Below are 14884 nucleotides of genomic sequence, written 5' to 3'. Positions count from 1 at the left end.
CATACCAATTTCTACATCATTCAGCTAAATAGACCCTATAATAAATTGCTGTTCTGAGAAGTCAAAAAAAAAAAACTCAAGTAAATGAAAAAGTAAATCAAATCCAATCATCAATCCTTAGAACCGGGTGCAAGAGAGAACACACTTGCCGAACTATGCAACCTCAGCTCGGTATTTACACTTCAGGGAGTGGGAACAAATGTACAAGAACTTGAATGGTAGCGTCTGTTACAAAATGAAAGATTTTTTTATAATTTTCCAAATGTACATCAACAAATACAAGCCTACAATTAGTACATGGAATAGAGATGGTTGAAGTGAGGTAAAGGAGATATGGCTACATTTCTAACATGGCAAGTGCCTTGAAAACTTCTAAGACAGGAAGCATACAACAATGAAATAACCAACATGACAAATATACAGAGCTCAAAAAGGGCGGCATTCCGAAAAAATAGGAAGCCTTCTGACTTAACTACGCCTAATGCTGTACAGATTCTACTCTAGACCTAGACAGTCGTGTAAACAATCTGAAGGGATTTTGTTTTTGGCCGACAACTTCTCCAGCATCTCCAGGAATCAGTTCCCAACTTCAGATGCAGTTTTCCCCAGGCAAGAGTTGGTAGATGCTGCACATCGCGAGTGGACAATGCTAGAGTTGTACCAGAAAAGAATACACCAAACATGCACAAAGAGAATTTACTTTGTCTGCTGCATCATAAGTAACGCCGACGGATATTCAGATAGGAACTTTGGCAGCTCCGGAAGTGAGGGATCTAACTCGGGAAGTGCCATATAAATGTCTTCTGTTAAGAACGGAATACTGCAAGCAGCAAGAAATAATTAACAAAGGCAACCGACAAATGATGAAATGAGTTCTCCATAAACCAGGCAACTGATATGAAGCTTGCACCTTATGGACTCATTTAATAAGCAAAATGCTTGATCAATGTCAAACAGAATGGAATTTGCAAAATTGACATGTCCTACAATCTGGTTCTTATCCTATGCTTCAATATTTAGTATGCTAAACTAAATGTTATCAAGCATTTATGAAACCAGGACAAGCATCTATATAGAACAAACTTACTTCTCATGATTAAAATATTGCTATATCTCAATGATACCATCAGCACTGAACAGTACAACAATTTACTATTTGACTTTGACAGAACAATTAACTAGATATCTTAGGATAGGCATATCCCAAACGAAAAAATGCTGGAATAGCAGCGCAGCTAGAGCTTTTACCTCAGATCATCATCCAACAAAAATGAGTTAGATGTTAGATTCTGAGAATCCTTGTTTAAAATCTCCCTCATCTGTGCGACAACCTACAGAGTATACAGTTTCATACACCTATGAACGAAAACATACCCGGAAAACAGACTTAGGAGAAATGCATTGAAACACTTACCTCATTTGACACACTTTGAGTTCCGTACTTGTCATCCCAATACATGGTACTAATTCGATAAATTTGTCTGGTTGTCAATGCCTGTCCAACATGACGTATTAGGGATATTCAGTCTGCAAAGAAGATTAACATCACAATGACATTTTGGGGTATTATTTCTTACCGGGCAAAGGTCCTGTCTTATCTCTTCCAATGATTTCTTCCTCTTTTGATGTATTACCTACATAGTCGCAACGAATAAAACTTATAGTTCACAGTAAAACTTTCAGATATTAAAGAGCTATTAGCAAGGATATAGCTTCTACCAGAAATCCAACGGCTTGTCTGATATAATTTAGTTCATGCCAAGATGTACCTGCAAACTAAATTCAGCACCCGCGTAGTTCTTTCTCAGTTCAACATCTACATTGGAGAACGCACAAGAAAAAAAATGTCTTTCTTAATACCTCTTCTTTTGCATTGACTATCCATTTTTCTAGTTCTGCCAACCCGGACTTCACATATTCTCCATTTGAAAATGTGCAACACTCTCGTCGGAGTAAAAGACTTGTACATTTTAAGACCAAAGACAATCAGAAGCTTTATTTCCACAAAAGAAAAAAGACAAGGATTAAGAAAAAGATGTTTGAAAGATCATGATACCTGTTAAAAAGAGATATGTTGATGAAGGAAAAAACCTGGGTTGTCAGCTTGCGGATGAAAAACGAAGGCACCTGGAAATACATCAAGACAGTAAATTGACAAGAGAAGGAAATTGCAAGTTTTGAAGTAACAAGGAAGAAACTAGAAAAAGCAGACATCCTCCTATCACCCCCACACTAATCTTTTGCAGTATACCATCAATGATGCGGGTGCAAGTGTCACAAAAACATAATACAAGCTTACCTCCAGGTCTTTGGTCTAGTGGTAAGAGTGCACCTTGTATGAGTGGGTTAGGCACATGTCACAGGTTCAAACCCTATGGCAGACAAAAGCCCGATATATAAGTGGAGAATAATAGAGGCAACCCAATTATCCGCCGTGTTTTGAACCGTGCTCATACGTTCTCGGGATTTCTCGGTTATCAGAAAAAGCATAATACAGGCTTTTTTAAAGCAACACCAACAAAATAAGATATCACCTCTCATTGAAAGTTTTGGAGGTTATTCAGCTATACAAAATAGACGAAAAGGAAAACTAAGAAGGAGCAACTGATTCATCATTAAAGTGATCAGGAATCCTCAGGGAGCACTGATATAGACCAAGAGGCAAGCTGTAATAAGGCATTTGCACATTGCAAACTAATACGTCACTAAAGGTGATCAATATGCATCCTCATGTAACACAGAGAAAATGATAAGACAGCATGCGCACGTTGCAAACTAAATGACCTGACACAGATATCTGATGCATACTTGTGAACATGGCTTTTTGTATAAAGGCATTTTATACGAGGAACTGCCCTCTCAATGTTTTCTGAAGACAATATTTATATTCTGAACCATCTGAACATCCTATCTCATGCCCTGCATCTTCTTTTTATGAAAGTCCAATTGCGTAGCACGTCCTTTGTGAAGCATAATATATATTTTTAAAATCGTACTATGCCGCACAATTCCTACTAACTCATTTTTAAATTGATTGGCATGTTATTCATCTGGCTGTACCAAAGTAGCATTTCCCAAAAATGGATTATTTCCTAGTATATACACTGTTTGACCCACCAGACTGCTGTAATTTAAATTATTTACAGGGAAATTTTCTCTCACACTCTTCAATATTTTAATTATCATTCTAAAAGACCACACTGCTAGAAAGTTCTACATTTTCAACCCCCAAAAAAAAAAAAAAAACCTTAGCGCCGGAACGTCTTACATTTAAAAAGAACGAAACTTATCTCTCATCTTAACTTCGGTGCCCACAAAATAGAGAGCTCAGACAATGCAAATGAAGAGTACACATAAAAAGTTTAATGGGCTCCATTCTACACATCCATAATCTTAACTCTTAAGAGCCAAAAACTAACCACTACCCTACACTTAGGACCAGCACCATAATGTGAATCACAAACTATAAACTCAACCAGACTAGTCAGGACCGGATTTTTTCCCGAGATACGATAAACCCCAAAGCCCCCAAAAAGTGGCTACACCCACTTTGCTTCCTTGGTGACTCGAATCACCAACTTCACAGTTGAAGACCCCTTCCGCTAGGCTATCCCTCCTTTTTCACTATTCATAGCCAAAATTGTATTCTTAAAAAGAGAGAGAGAGAGAGAGAGAGAGTCAAACAGAACATTCAACTTGAATAGAGAGAATAAAAAAAAACAGTTGTTGCAATAGAAATAAGTAAAACCAGTTTATACTATGCCTAGAGACAGTAAACAACATAAACGGAATAACAATAAAAAGGAGTTTGCAACATTAAATGCAACTACAAGCTCCGCATATAAAAATTGCATCAAAGAAATTCTTCGCCAATGCAATACTGCAACCTCAATGAAGAGTGACAAAAAGACACAGCTAAGAGAGGATGAGAATGTTATGCATACATGATTTCCACGTAAGCGACTCAAGAACGAATCCAGGAATTTGATGATGCTATCCCACTGACTGCTTGGTGCCTGTTGAGGAATACCACCAGGTGATCTAGTTGATTTGCCTCCGTGCACCCGCTGGATTTTTGGAGCCTACACACGACCACAAATATGAAAAATTAAAGTTGCAGTCTCAAACGAAAAAAGGTAGCCTATCAGGTGATGCAAATATCATGCTTAACTACAGAAAGAACATGAAACCATCAACATTTAGAAATTTCCCAAGCTTATTTATAAATGACCCGGTCTGATACTTCTGGGAGTCCGCTCATATCGAATGTACAAATTCTCATCAACCTGTCCGAGGGTTACAAGATGCTGCCAAGGAGGATTACATCTTAATCCTTTTTGGATAAGACTGAGCAAACATTACTCGAGTAAAAACGAAATTGTGTTCTACTACTGCTATGCTTCAACCCCAAGCAAGTTGAGTCAGCTATTTGAATCTTCACTAATCATGTCACACTTCATTTAAATTCATGTGAGAACGATATTAAATAATATAATTTCTCAATTGCATCTCGAATGAACTGATTTTATTGTACTTGGTAATCATAAGCATTCTTTATTTTCACATATTGCTTTTGAATAAGTTCAGACACCAAATTACAATCAAAGTGCCTGAAGCAGAAAAGAAAGTCCCCGGAGCATTTAAGGCTGAAAGCAAAAGCGTTCACCAAAAACTCTTTCTACAACCCTCATTCATTTATCACTACTTACCTATAATTAATGCCAAAAAAAGGAGTTAAAGCAGTAGGCAGGTCTTCTCACGACCTAACTAACTAGTGATTGCAGAATCAGTAGATTTCAACAAGAAAACAATCCTGACTTGGGTAATCAGTTCTTTAAAAGGCATTAAGTACTGAAAGACAGTGTTCAACTGCTGAATTAGATGACATGCACATGCATAGAAAACTATTTGTGAGGCAAGAAGAGCGCACCTGAATGCACAGACCCAGCAATGGGGATATTTCCTTCTTCAAATTATCACGAATCAGACCAAATATCTTCTCTACACATGCAGTTAATTGTTGTTTAAACAGTAAAGCTGGATATCTTGCTTCCATATGTGACATTCCATCCTCCGATCCAAAAAATTTCAAGGGCGACTTTAAACTCTGAAGAACGTGAAAATACAAAAACCTGTTTAGGTCTTCTTATCGTTATCCAGCAATTTGAATGATGATAAATGCAAAAGAGACAACGACAATCATAGCAGGTTTGATAAGGATAAAGCACAACCCAGTGATAATGAATATATACACGGCACACACGCACACTATATGGACACATAGTTGGTTGTAACCCAGTTCCGGCCATTTTAAACTTCTCTATCTGCCCCCACCCCCTAAACTATAAGATGTAATTTCATCAAACGTGACAACCCCAGAAACAACAGATAGAAATATTTCAAATGAGCACACAGATAGCCTTCCCCAATCCTCAGGACCCCCGAAAAGCAAAAGGGAAAAGAAAGGAGACAGATCAAGGTGGACGTAAAGGAAGATTTGTTAAAGATGAACAGAATTCAGGTACGTCATAGACAACAGCAACATGACTCATTGGCCACACCGATAGAGCTTTTTCCAACAAGTGAAGAAGAAGTCATCAAAAAAGTTCTAGCATAGAGTTGTGGGAAAGAAGACGGTAAACTGATGAGATCCATACAGGCTGGAATAACACTAGGCTGATAAAAAGGTACTCCAACCCAGTGTTATGAAAGGCGAACGCCTTACGCCAAAAGGCGTGAGGCGTGGCAAGGCGAGCCTGCCTCGCCATAGCCAGCTAAGGCGTGGCAGTTTCAGAAATGCGAGCATGGCGAAGCGAATGTGTATGGCGAGCAAGGCGTCGCCTTTTGATTTTTTTTTAAAAAAGAGCTGACTTTTTAAAAACATATTGAGAATAAACAGTAAAATATTATTTCTAGGATTTTATTTCATCATTTTTCCAGAGCAGCTGCGTCTCCTCCTTCTTCTTTGGTTTCTTCTTATTCCAACTTCCACCAGCAGCAGCAGAGCCACCTTCAGTTTCCGCCACTTTCAGGTAAGCTGCTTCTTCTTCTTCTTCTTCTTCTTCTTCTTCTTTTTCCTTCTTTCTTGTATTTCTTCTTTCTTTCCGGCCTGGCTGGCTTTTTCCGGCCGCAGATTAGCCTTTTCCAGGCAGATCTGACTTTCCGGCAGCCGGCTGGTGACCCAATTCCGGCAGTTATTTTTTCATTTTTCATTAATTTTTGCCTTCTATTGTTATATAAACAGATTTCAATAATGACATCCTATTCCGATAGGAGAGATATAGGGTGGAATTTTGGTAGAAAAGGTCCAACTCAGCATGAAGTTATATGTAATTTTTGTGAAAAAGGTAGCAAGGGTGGAATAACCCAGCACAAACAACATTTACTTGGTATCGGAACAAATTCTAAAGCGTGTAAAAGATGTCCGGAAACAGTTAAGGCGGAAATAAGAGCTTATATGGAACAAAAGAATGTGGCAAAAACACAAATGAATTTCGATACATGTGTGGCTGATCATATGGATGATAGTGATGATGATATGGATGAAGTTAATGAAATGATGCCTCCCCCCTCCAAAACTCAAAAAAGGAACACCGGGACGAAAGGTCCTATGAATCTTTATTATCCACAGAAGCCAAAGGAAGGGGCAGGTGACAGTTTGAGTAATGAAAGATCCCGGAAGCTTTTAAAGGATCGTGTTGTAGGTGCTTTTGCAAGATGGGTCTACGATGCAGGGCTCCGTTTTAATTGTGTCAATGCCAAAAGTTTTAAAAAAGTCATTGACTACATAGGAGAATATGGCCCTAATATGAAGCCTCCAACCTATCACGAAGTTAGAGTTACTTATCTACAAAAAGAGGTGGAGAAGGTTGACAAGATTGTGGAGGAACATAAAGTGCAATGGAGCAAGTTTGGATGTTCCATTATGATGGCTAAATGGACAGCACAGAATGGAAAAATGGTCATCAATGTTTTGGTGCCCGTTTGGATTGGCTTATAAGTTTCTTATAAGTTGTTTTCAGCTTTTTTGAGTGTTTGGCTGGCCAGCTTAAAGTCATTTTGTGCATAAAATAAACTCAAAAAAATAATTGGGCCCATTTGACTTAACTTATCTAAAGCAGCTTATAAGCTGAAAACAGCTTATAAGCCAAAAAAAATAAGTTAGACTACCCCAACTTATTTTTTTTAGCTTATAAGCTGCAAACAGCTTACAGGCATAAGCCCATCCAAACAGGCTCTTGGTAAACTCTCCAAAAGGTAGTTTGTTTCTTGGATCATATGATGCTAGCCACTCTTCTACGGATTCCACTAAAATGTACAGCTTGTTTGAGAGGACTATTGAGTCAATTGGAAAGGATAATGTTGTACAAGTGGTTACCGATAATGCTAGTGAGAATGTAAAAGCAGGTCAAATGATGCATTGTGCATTCCCACATATTTATTGGACTCCATGTGCTGCCAATTGTATCAATTTGATATTTGGTGACATTTTCAAGATCAACCCGTATGCTTCAGGTAACTTTAATATAGTTTTGACTTGTGTACTTGTGCTATAGCATCAAAGTGTTACATTTTACAATTTATACTTAATAACTATTTGGTATTTCTTTTGTAGTTTTTAGCAAGGCTACTAAGATGTATGCTTACATCAGTCAAAGGCCATTGCTATTAAACTTGATGAGGAAGTTTACAAATGAAAGAAATTTGGTGAGACCGGGCAAGAGCAGATGGGACATTTGGTAAGGAATCTGCCATTAGAGCTAGAGACCGTTTGTCACCAGGTAAGTTAGTTGTTTTAGTTGTCTTTATAACTTATTTGATTTCTTTATACTTAATACTTTTTGAAATATTTTTTCCGTAGTCGAATGGTGGATGCAATATTATAACCATGTTCCAGCTTGCAAAAGTTTTTTTTTTTTTTTTTAAGTTAGTTGTTGCATTAAAAAGGCATCAAGAAGATGCGTGAATGATTACAAATCATATGGTTATAACTCCAAATACTGCAAAAAAAAAAAAAAAAAAAAAACTAGTATGAGCTGGGAGTTAAGAACCAGAAGCAAAAACTCAAGGCAGTTAAGCCACTGAGAGTGAGCTGATAAAATCTAAAAGGGGAATGACATCATTTACAGGGGAAAGATTGCTGCAACTAAAAAGATTCATCAAACACTTGGGCCTAAGAGAGCAGTTAGGAGCTGAGATCCCATCAAAACATCTTTTGTTCCTTTCTGTCCATATACACCAAAAAATACATGCTGGAATCATCTGCCAGATCTTCTTGATGGACTTGTCCACTTTCCACAAACTCCAACTTTCAACTGCTTGCTTTAGACTGAAGGGGGTTGTCCAACTAATTCCAGAAATAGCCAAAAACACAGTCCAAAGATCAGCTGCCACAGGGCAATGCAGTAACAAATGGTTTACAGTCTCTAGGCTGTTGTGACACATAAAACACCTGCTCACCACTGTAATGTCTCTCTTCATGAGATTGTCCTGGGTTAAAATAGCATTGTAAAGAGCTGTCCAGGTGAAACATTTAACTTTGGGGGGGAGCTTTGTCTTCCAAACCAGCTTCCAGGGCCATGAAGTTGTCACTCCCTCTGCTGCATTCAACTGGTTGTAGCTTGCTTTTACTGTGAAGATGCCTTTCTCTGAATTCCCCCACCTTAAGCTGTCTGGAAGTTGAGGATTCATTGAGTAGTTTGCCAGTAACCTATAAAGATCAGTTAGTACCTCCAACTCCCAGTCTTGCAAGTTTCTTCTAAGGTGAATATCCCAAATGTTGCCATCTCTATTGTCAGCAACAGATGAGTCAGGTTCTACAGCTAAAAGGAATATCCTGTGGTGAGAGTTTCTGAGGGGTTGATTGGCCACCCACTTGTCTTTCCAGAACTTGACTTTAGAACCATTTCCAACCTTAAAGGATACTTCCCTGAAGAAGTCATACTGAAGATTGTTGATATGCTTCCAAGGGCCAACACCATGAGGGGCTGTATTCTTTTTGGTGCGCCAATCATCTAGCCTGCCATATTTTGCATTCACCACTTCCTTCCATAAGAAGGCTTTTGTTGTGCTTGCTGAGATCTCTGACTCTCCCAGACCTCCTTGTTCCTTTGGCATTATGACCTTATCCCATTTGACAAGATGGAATTTATGATCTTCACTGTTTCCTTCCCATAGAAATGCCCTTCTTAGGCCATCCAGCTGCTCCTTTACCTCACAAGGCATTGGAATGAGGGACATCATGTAAGTAGGTATGCTGTCCAATACACTATTGATTAGAGTCAGCCTTCCTCCCATAGATAGATATTGCATATTCCAATTTACCAGCCTTTTCTCCACCTTCTCCACCACTCCATTCCAAACCTCAGTTGCTTTGTAATTTGCACCCAAAGGAAGGCCCAGATAAGTCGACGGGAAGGAGCCTATGTCACACCCCAGGATCCCTGCCAAGATATTCAAGTTTGGAACTTCATTGACAAGATAGATCTTGCTTTTCATCATGTTAATGTGAAGTCCAGAAATAGCTTCAAATAGCATGAGAGTAAGATTAAGATATAGAACTTGAAGTGTCTCTGCCCCACAAAAGATCAGGGTATCATCAGCATATAAAAGGTGGGAAATTGAGATAGAATTGTTTGGCCTGCTTTCCACCTTGAAGCCCTCAATCCAGTGATTTTCTTTGGCTTTGTCCAGCATCTTGCTCAGACCCTCCATGGCTAGAATGAATAAGAAAGGAGAAAGAGTATCCCCTTGTCTTATTCCTTTTTGAGGAGAGAAAAAACCCACTGGCCCCCTGTTCACCAGAATGGAGTATTTTACAGTTGAAAGACTGTATTTGATCCATTTAATCCATCTATCTCCAAAACCCATTTGCTTCAGCATGTCTAACAGATAGGACCAGCTCACTTTGTCAAAGGCTTTCTCCACATCTAGTTTGCATAAAATCCCAGGTGTTCCTGCTTTCAATCTGCCATCTAGCATTTCATTTGCAATCAAAGAGGCATCAGTGATTTGTCTGTTCTTAAGGAAGGCATTTTGCTCCCCTGACACCAGCTTCCAGATCACTGCTTTGAGCCTTTCAGCCTTGCAAAAGTTTTCTATCAAAGTACTAAGCTTAACTTGTAGTGCATCCGGATGTGAAAGAAATTGGAGCGTCTATGAACATGTGAGAGAGAAGAAGATTTATTCTATTTTATATTACATAATTACATTATCCTTATTTTATTAGCATTCTTTAATTACTCTCTACAACTTATACACAGATTCACTCCAAGAAGAGGAATAGACTTGAGCCTCAATGATCTAGTGTACATTAAGTACAATAGAACATTGAAGCATCATTATAAAGCTCGCGACACCATTGATCCAATTAGGTTGGAGAATATTGAGGAGGTAAATGAATGGGTAACTGGAGCACCCGAAGACCTTGCAGAGGAAGAGTTAGAAGATGATGGTCTGACTTGGGGTATTGTTGCTTCGGCAAGTGGATGTAAGGAGAGTATCTATGGTCTTAGGGCGAGTTGTTCAAGTTCAATGAACAAGGATAAAGGGGTGGCTTCTTCAAGTCGAACCCTCTTTGATGAAGACTCTGAGGAAGAAGAAGATGGCAACCAATATAATGCTAACACTCTTGTGGTTGAAGAATTTTTAGATCTTGAAGAAGAATAGATGTTGCTTCGTTATAATTTGGTTAATGCTAACACTTAGGGACCTTAAGACTTATTAACTATCTAGTTGGAGAACTTTAGACTTTAGTATCAACTATCAACTATCTACTTTTAGTTTTTCAATTGAAATATATGCTAGTATTTTGTTGAGTATTTGAGTTTTTGGGTATTTATATATGCATATTTAATATTTTAATTTTTTGTGTTAATTCTCGCCTTGCTCCTAAAAGGCGCTCGCCACGCCACGCCTCGCCATGAGGCGTGAGGCGAGCCCTTGTCGCCACGCCTCGCCTTTCGCCATCCTAAACACTGCTCCAACCACACCCCTGAGCTTTGCTTTAGTGGTAAGAGCACATCGCGTGATGTGTGCTTCAGGCACATGTCACGGGTTCGAACCTTGTTGCAGACAAAAGCTTGGTATTTGAAGTGGAGGAAGGTAGAGGAGCGGACCCATTATCCACCGAGTCTTGAATCGTGCACCATTTGTCCTTGAGGATTCTTGGTTATCCAAAAAGAATACTCCAACCGCTGCATGGCTCGCAATATTGTAATCCAATTTTTATGAGCTTTTTAATGACCGAGAAAACCATATGGCCAACCCTTTGGGCCAATCAGCCTTCAAAACTCGGGGATGATGTGCTGGCCTTTCTACTCTTCTCCACTTAAATGTTGGACTTAGTTCACTTAGTGCAATGCTCGAACTTGTAAGCTAAGACACAAGTCCCTCCACCTTTGCAGCAAAACTAACCCCTGGTGCTCCAATTTTTATGAGTATTCAGACTCAATTTCATAATTTTCGTAAAATGCAAGTTAATATTAATAAAGAAACTACATAGGAATACAAACCATAATAGTTAAAAGTAGAGGGATGTATGTTGATTACCACCTACTACTTCATCAAAAAAATCCCAGCTATCATGATCAAATATTATTGGATATTAGTAATAACAATGAAACATGATATACTATTACAAATACCAGGATTTGTATTTACGACCTCTATAGCTACACAACTTACTTGTGCGACCCTTCCATTTAGTGCAGAACCACCTCCAGAACGCTGAGAAGACGAACTGAAGAAGCCATTTGCCCTCAAATTTCTTTGCAGGAGACAGAGAAGTGCAGATGCATTAGATAACCAATATGGCAAAGTGACATCCTCATCTCCGACCTGCAGCTCAATAAAATAGAAGAAAGAGAAAACCTCGTTAAAGATGAATGATACTAAAGACATTAGCTAGTCTACAACTACCAGATAGTTACCATCTTTTTAAGAAATGCATTTTTTCCAAAAGGAAAAAACTATCCTTTCATTCGGAATAAAACAGTCATTTGTTCAATGAGCACATTTAATGCAATAGCTACACACTAGGTTAGGAAAGCCACCTGGATGTGCAGCTACATATCATGGTAAGCCAAGTTATTCGAGGTACCCGATGAGCAAATTTAGTTCAATAATTAGCACGGTGGTTCAAAACTGGGTTAGCAAGCCAACCCAGATGTAGTTGCATATCATGGTAAGCAAGTAATTATAGGCACATGAGCAAAAAAATTTGAGAACATTGTACTTAATTGTGTAACCGGTTAACCTCCTCTGACAAGGGAGGTATAGTCTAGCGGTAAGGACCCTCGACCTCCAAACATAAGGGCAAGAGTTTTGAGTCACACAGGTAGAGAAACAGGGAAAAAGCCATTGTTGGGCTCATTTGGTTGGGGGTGTGGGGGATTTCAGGGGTGGGTTTAACATATCAAAACAGATTGTCTAGACCAGTTCATCTAACAATTTAAAATATTAAGAGATGAAACACATTTATTAGTGGGGCCCAATTTTTATTTTTTTTCATGGGCCAAGCATACGAAAATATTTTGTCGATAAGCAGCCAAGGGTCGAATCCAGGACCTTTTATAGTGTATGAACCACCTCTTCTTAAAGCTTACATTGTTAAAGAACACTTTTATTCACTTTAGGTCTGCAACACAATGGATTTAGGACTAGAACCACAACTCCAAGTCTCCTACTTCTTGGTAGGCCTTCAAAAAGTTCCATATATGTTGCTTAATCTCACAGTAGTCAAATCCGACAAAAACGTCAATTCACTGGTTAAACAGGCATTAGAATTTTGGCACTCCATTGCTCAAGATTGCACCATGGAGTATCAATCTTGGACAAATCCAAGATAATGTCCACAGAAATAGAAATTGTTCTAGGAATTTACTCATAAGATGGTAACAACAAGAATAAAAACAGAGAGTAAAATATAAATGTAATCTGGAAAAATGCACTTATGCAAAATCTGGTTAAGAACTACATAATGAAGCATCAGTTCGACAAAGACCAAGTAGAATATAAAATTCAGACATCATTTACAACCAAGAACATTAAATAGATTACCTTCAAAACATCATTGATTTCGGCAATGATAAAATCAAAAATAGCAGTCCTCTCTGACTCAAAGGCATGCCAATGAATGAGGCACCTGTAGATGACACAAGCAGCAACAGGCTTTCCATCTTTAAATCCCAAATTCTCTTTGATACACCGTGAAAGAATTTCACAATTCTCCTGCAAGAGAGACTTCATTTTAAAGCAGCTCACACCAAAGCCACCATTACTTAGACCTTTTAGACTAGTTATCCACCAAAATTACAGTTGGAGCAGGCGGATGGTGAGTAAAGCAAGGGGAGTCATCACTTTTCCCTCACGAGGGAAATTAAATCATTCATTTGTGTTGTTTTACAACTAGAAGGAAAGTAATGAGATTTAATCCTCAATAATCGTCATCTATTACCAGAATGCTTATTATCCTTCATCACTCATGCCCCTGTTTTCTTACACTTTACACCCTCCCCAACAGTGATAACCAAGCAATCATGGCAATAAAAACATAAATCATCACTAGTTGGAAACAGAAATCAACCTGCTGCCTTTCACTGGTCAACTTAGCTCTACGTGAATCAGAAAATCCTTGAGCAAGAGGTGGTATGATTTTTGTTGGGGTAGGAGATTCCTAAACAAACAAACACGACCTTTAGAGATCAAGAAATAGAACTCTGTACTTAAACTAAGACAGAAAAAAGGATACTTACAAAGGAAGGTTTACGATCAGCAGAGGGCAGAGCGATTGCACCAGAGAATTTCTGCACAAAGGGGCCAAAATTTTATTAGATCTAGAGGCACAGAATGCGAGGAAGAATTCTCTACCATGGGTTATTGTTGATTTGGTATTAATGATTAAGATTGAGATGTTGATTTGATATTGATGATTAAGATTGATAGCTTAATTTTAGGAATATATTGTATTGATGTAAATGATTAGGAATTGATTGTGTAATATTGTCTTTCCTTATTTAGTCTTAGAACTCATGTATAAGTACCCATTCTTATGGATTGTATATTCATTTAGAAATACAAGAAGCCCTTTCTTCTTGCTAAAAATCTTCATGGTATCAGAGCCATTGCTGCCTTTTTGAGGTGAGTTTTCTCCCTCGCAGCACTAGGGTTCCGTGTTTTATCAAAGAGGTCGAGTTTTCTCTCTCTTTGTGGCTGTCCGCGCAAAAAACTCCTCCCGTTCAGTTCGTTTCTGGATTATTTTTCTCTGTTGGGGTTGCTGGAACATTCTGAGCCTATCCCTATCAGTTTTGTTTTTTTCCGATCACCGGAATTAGGATTCCGGCGTGGCAGCCAACTTTCCGGCGATTTTTTTCTGGAATTTTTTTTTTTTCAGTTCTCGGGTCGTAGGCCTATTCTAACCCTTCCCATCCAGATAATATGGGTGACACTACTTCTGGAGAGACTTTGTCTCAAGATGAAGTTCAACATCTTCGCCGTCTTCTGAACAAACTTGACTCTTCTAGTGTTGCTAGCCCCAATTATGTGCAGTCAGGTATTGCTTTTAATGTTCAGCTTAATTGTTGGATTATTGATTCTGGTGCGAATAGACACATGACAGGCTCTTCTAAAGGCCTTCAAAATTACTCTCCTAGTCCCAAAGGGGATTATGTCAGAATAGCCAATGGTACTCCTGATATTACCTTATCATCCATTATTCATGTGCCTGATTTTCCTATTAATCTATTATCTGTTAGCGCTATCACCAAAGAATTAAACTGTAGTGTCAGATTCTTTCCTGATTATTGTGTTTTTGAAGACCTTCATACAGGGAAAAAGATTGGCAGTGGTAGATTGCATGATGGCTTATCTTTGATCGATGGAACTC

General features: G+C 38.6%; 1 protein-coding gene across 4 annotated transcripts in view; it reads right to left on the bottom strand.

Moving 5' to 3' along the window:
* Positions 1–228: 228 nt before the first annotated feature.
* The window catches only part of LOC132635993 (myosin-15-like), a 49632-nt gene continuing 34976 nt past the window's right edge, over positions 229–14884 (bottom strand). Inside the window, exons 26-38 of one of the 4 annotated variants that reach the window (XM_060352616.1) lie at positions 13755–13805; positions 13586–13675; positions 13060–13230; positions 11686–11838; positions 4931–5107; positions 3945–4082; positions 2057–2127; positions 1861–1960; positions 1720–1776; positions 1578–1634; positions 1415–1495; positions 1249–1331; positions 229–820 (exon numbers count right to left, since the gene is read on the bottom strand). In XM_060352616.1, coding sequence (XP_060208599.1) covers positions 697–820; positions 1249–1331; positions 1415–1495; positions 1578–1634; positions 1720–1776; positions 1861–1960; positions 2057–2127; positions 3945–4082; positions 4931–5107; positions 11686–11838; positions 13060–13230; positions 13586–13675; positions 13755–13805 — 1353 coding nt within the window. In that variant the 3' untranslated portion in view covers positions 229–696. Of the gene's footprint in view, positions 821–1248; positions 1332–1414; positions 1496–1577; positions 1635–1719; positions 1777–1860; positions 1961–2056; positions 2128–3944; positions 4083–4930; positions 5133–11685; positions 11839–13059; positions 13231–13585; positions 13676–13754; positions 13806–14884 lie in introns of those variants that run through there. The other 3 variants (XM_060352617.1, XR_009580892.1, XM_060352618.1) reach the window with 3 other exon arrangements.

The sequence above is a fragment of the Lycium barbarum genome, chromosome 4 (genome assembly GCF_019175385.1).
Source record: "Lycium barbarum isolate Lr01 chromosome 4, ASM1917538v2, whole genome shotgun sequence".
Lineage (NCBI taxonomy): Eukaryota > Viridiplantae > Streptophyta > Magnoliopsida > Solanales > Solanaceae > Lycium > Lycium barbarum.
Note: the sequence above shows the minus strand (reverse complement) of the source record. Positions and strands in the feature narration are given on the sequence as shown.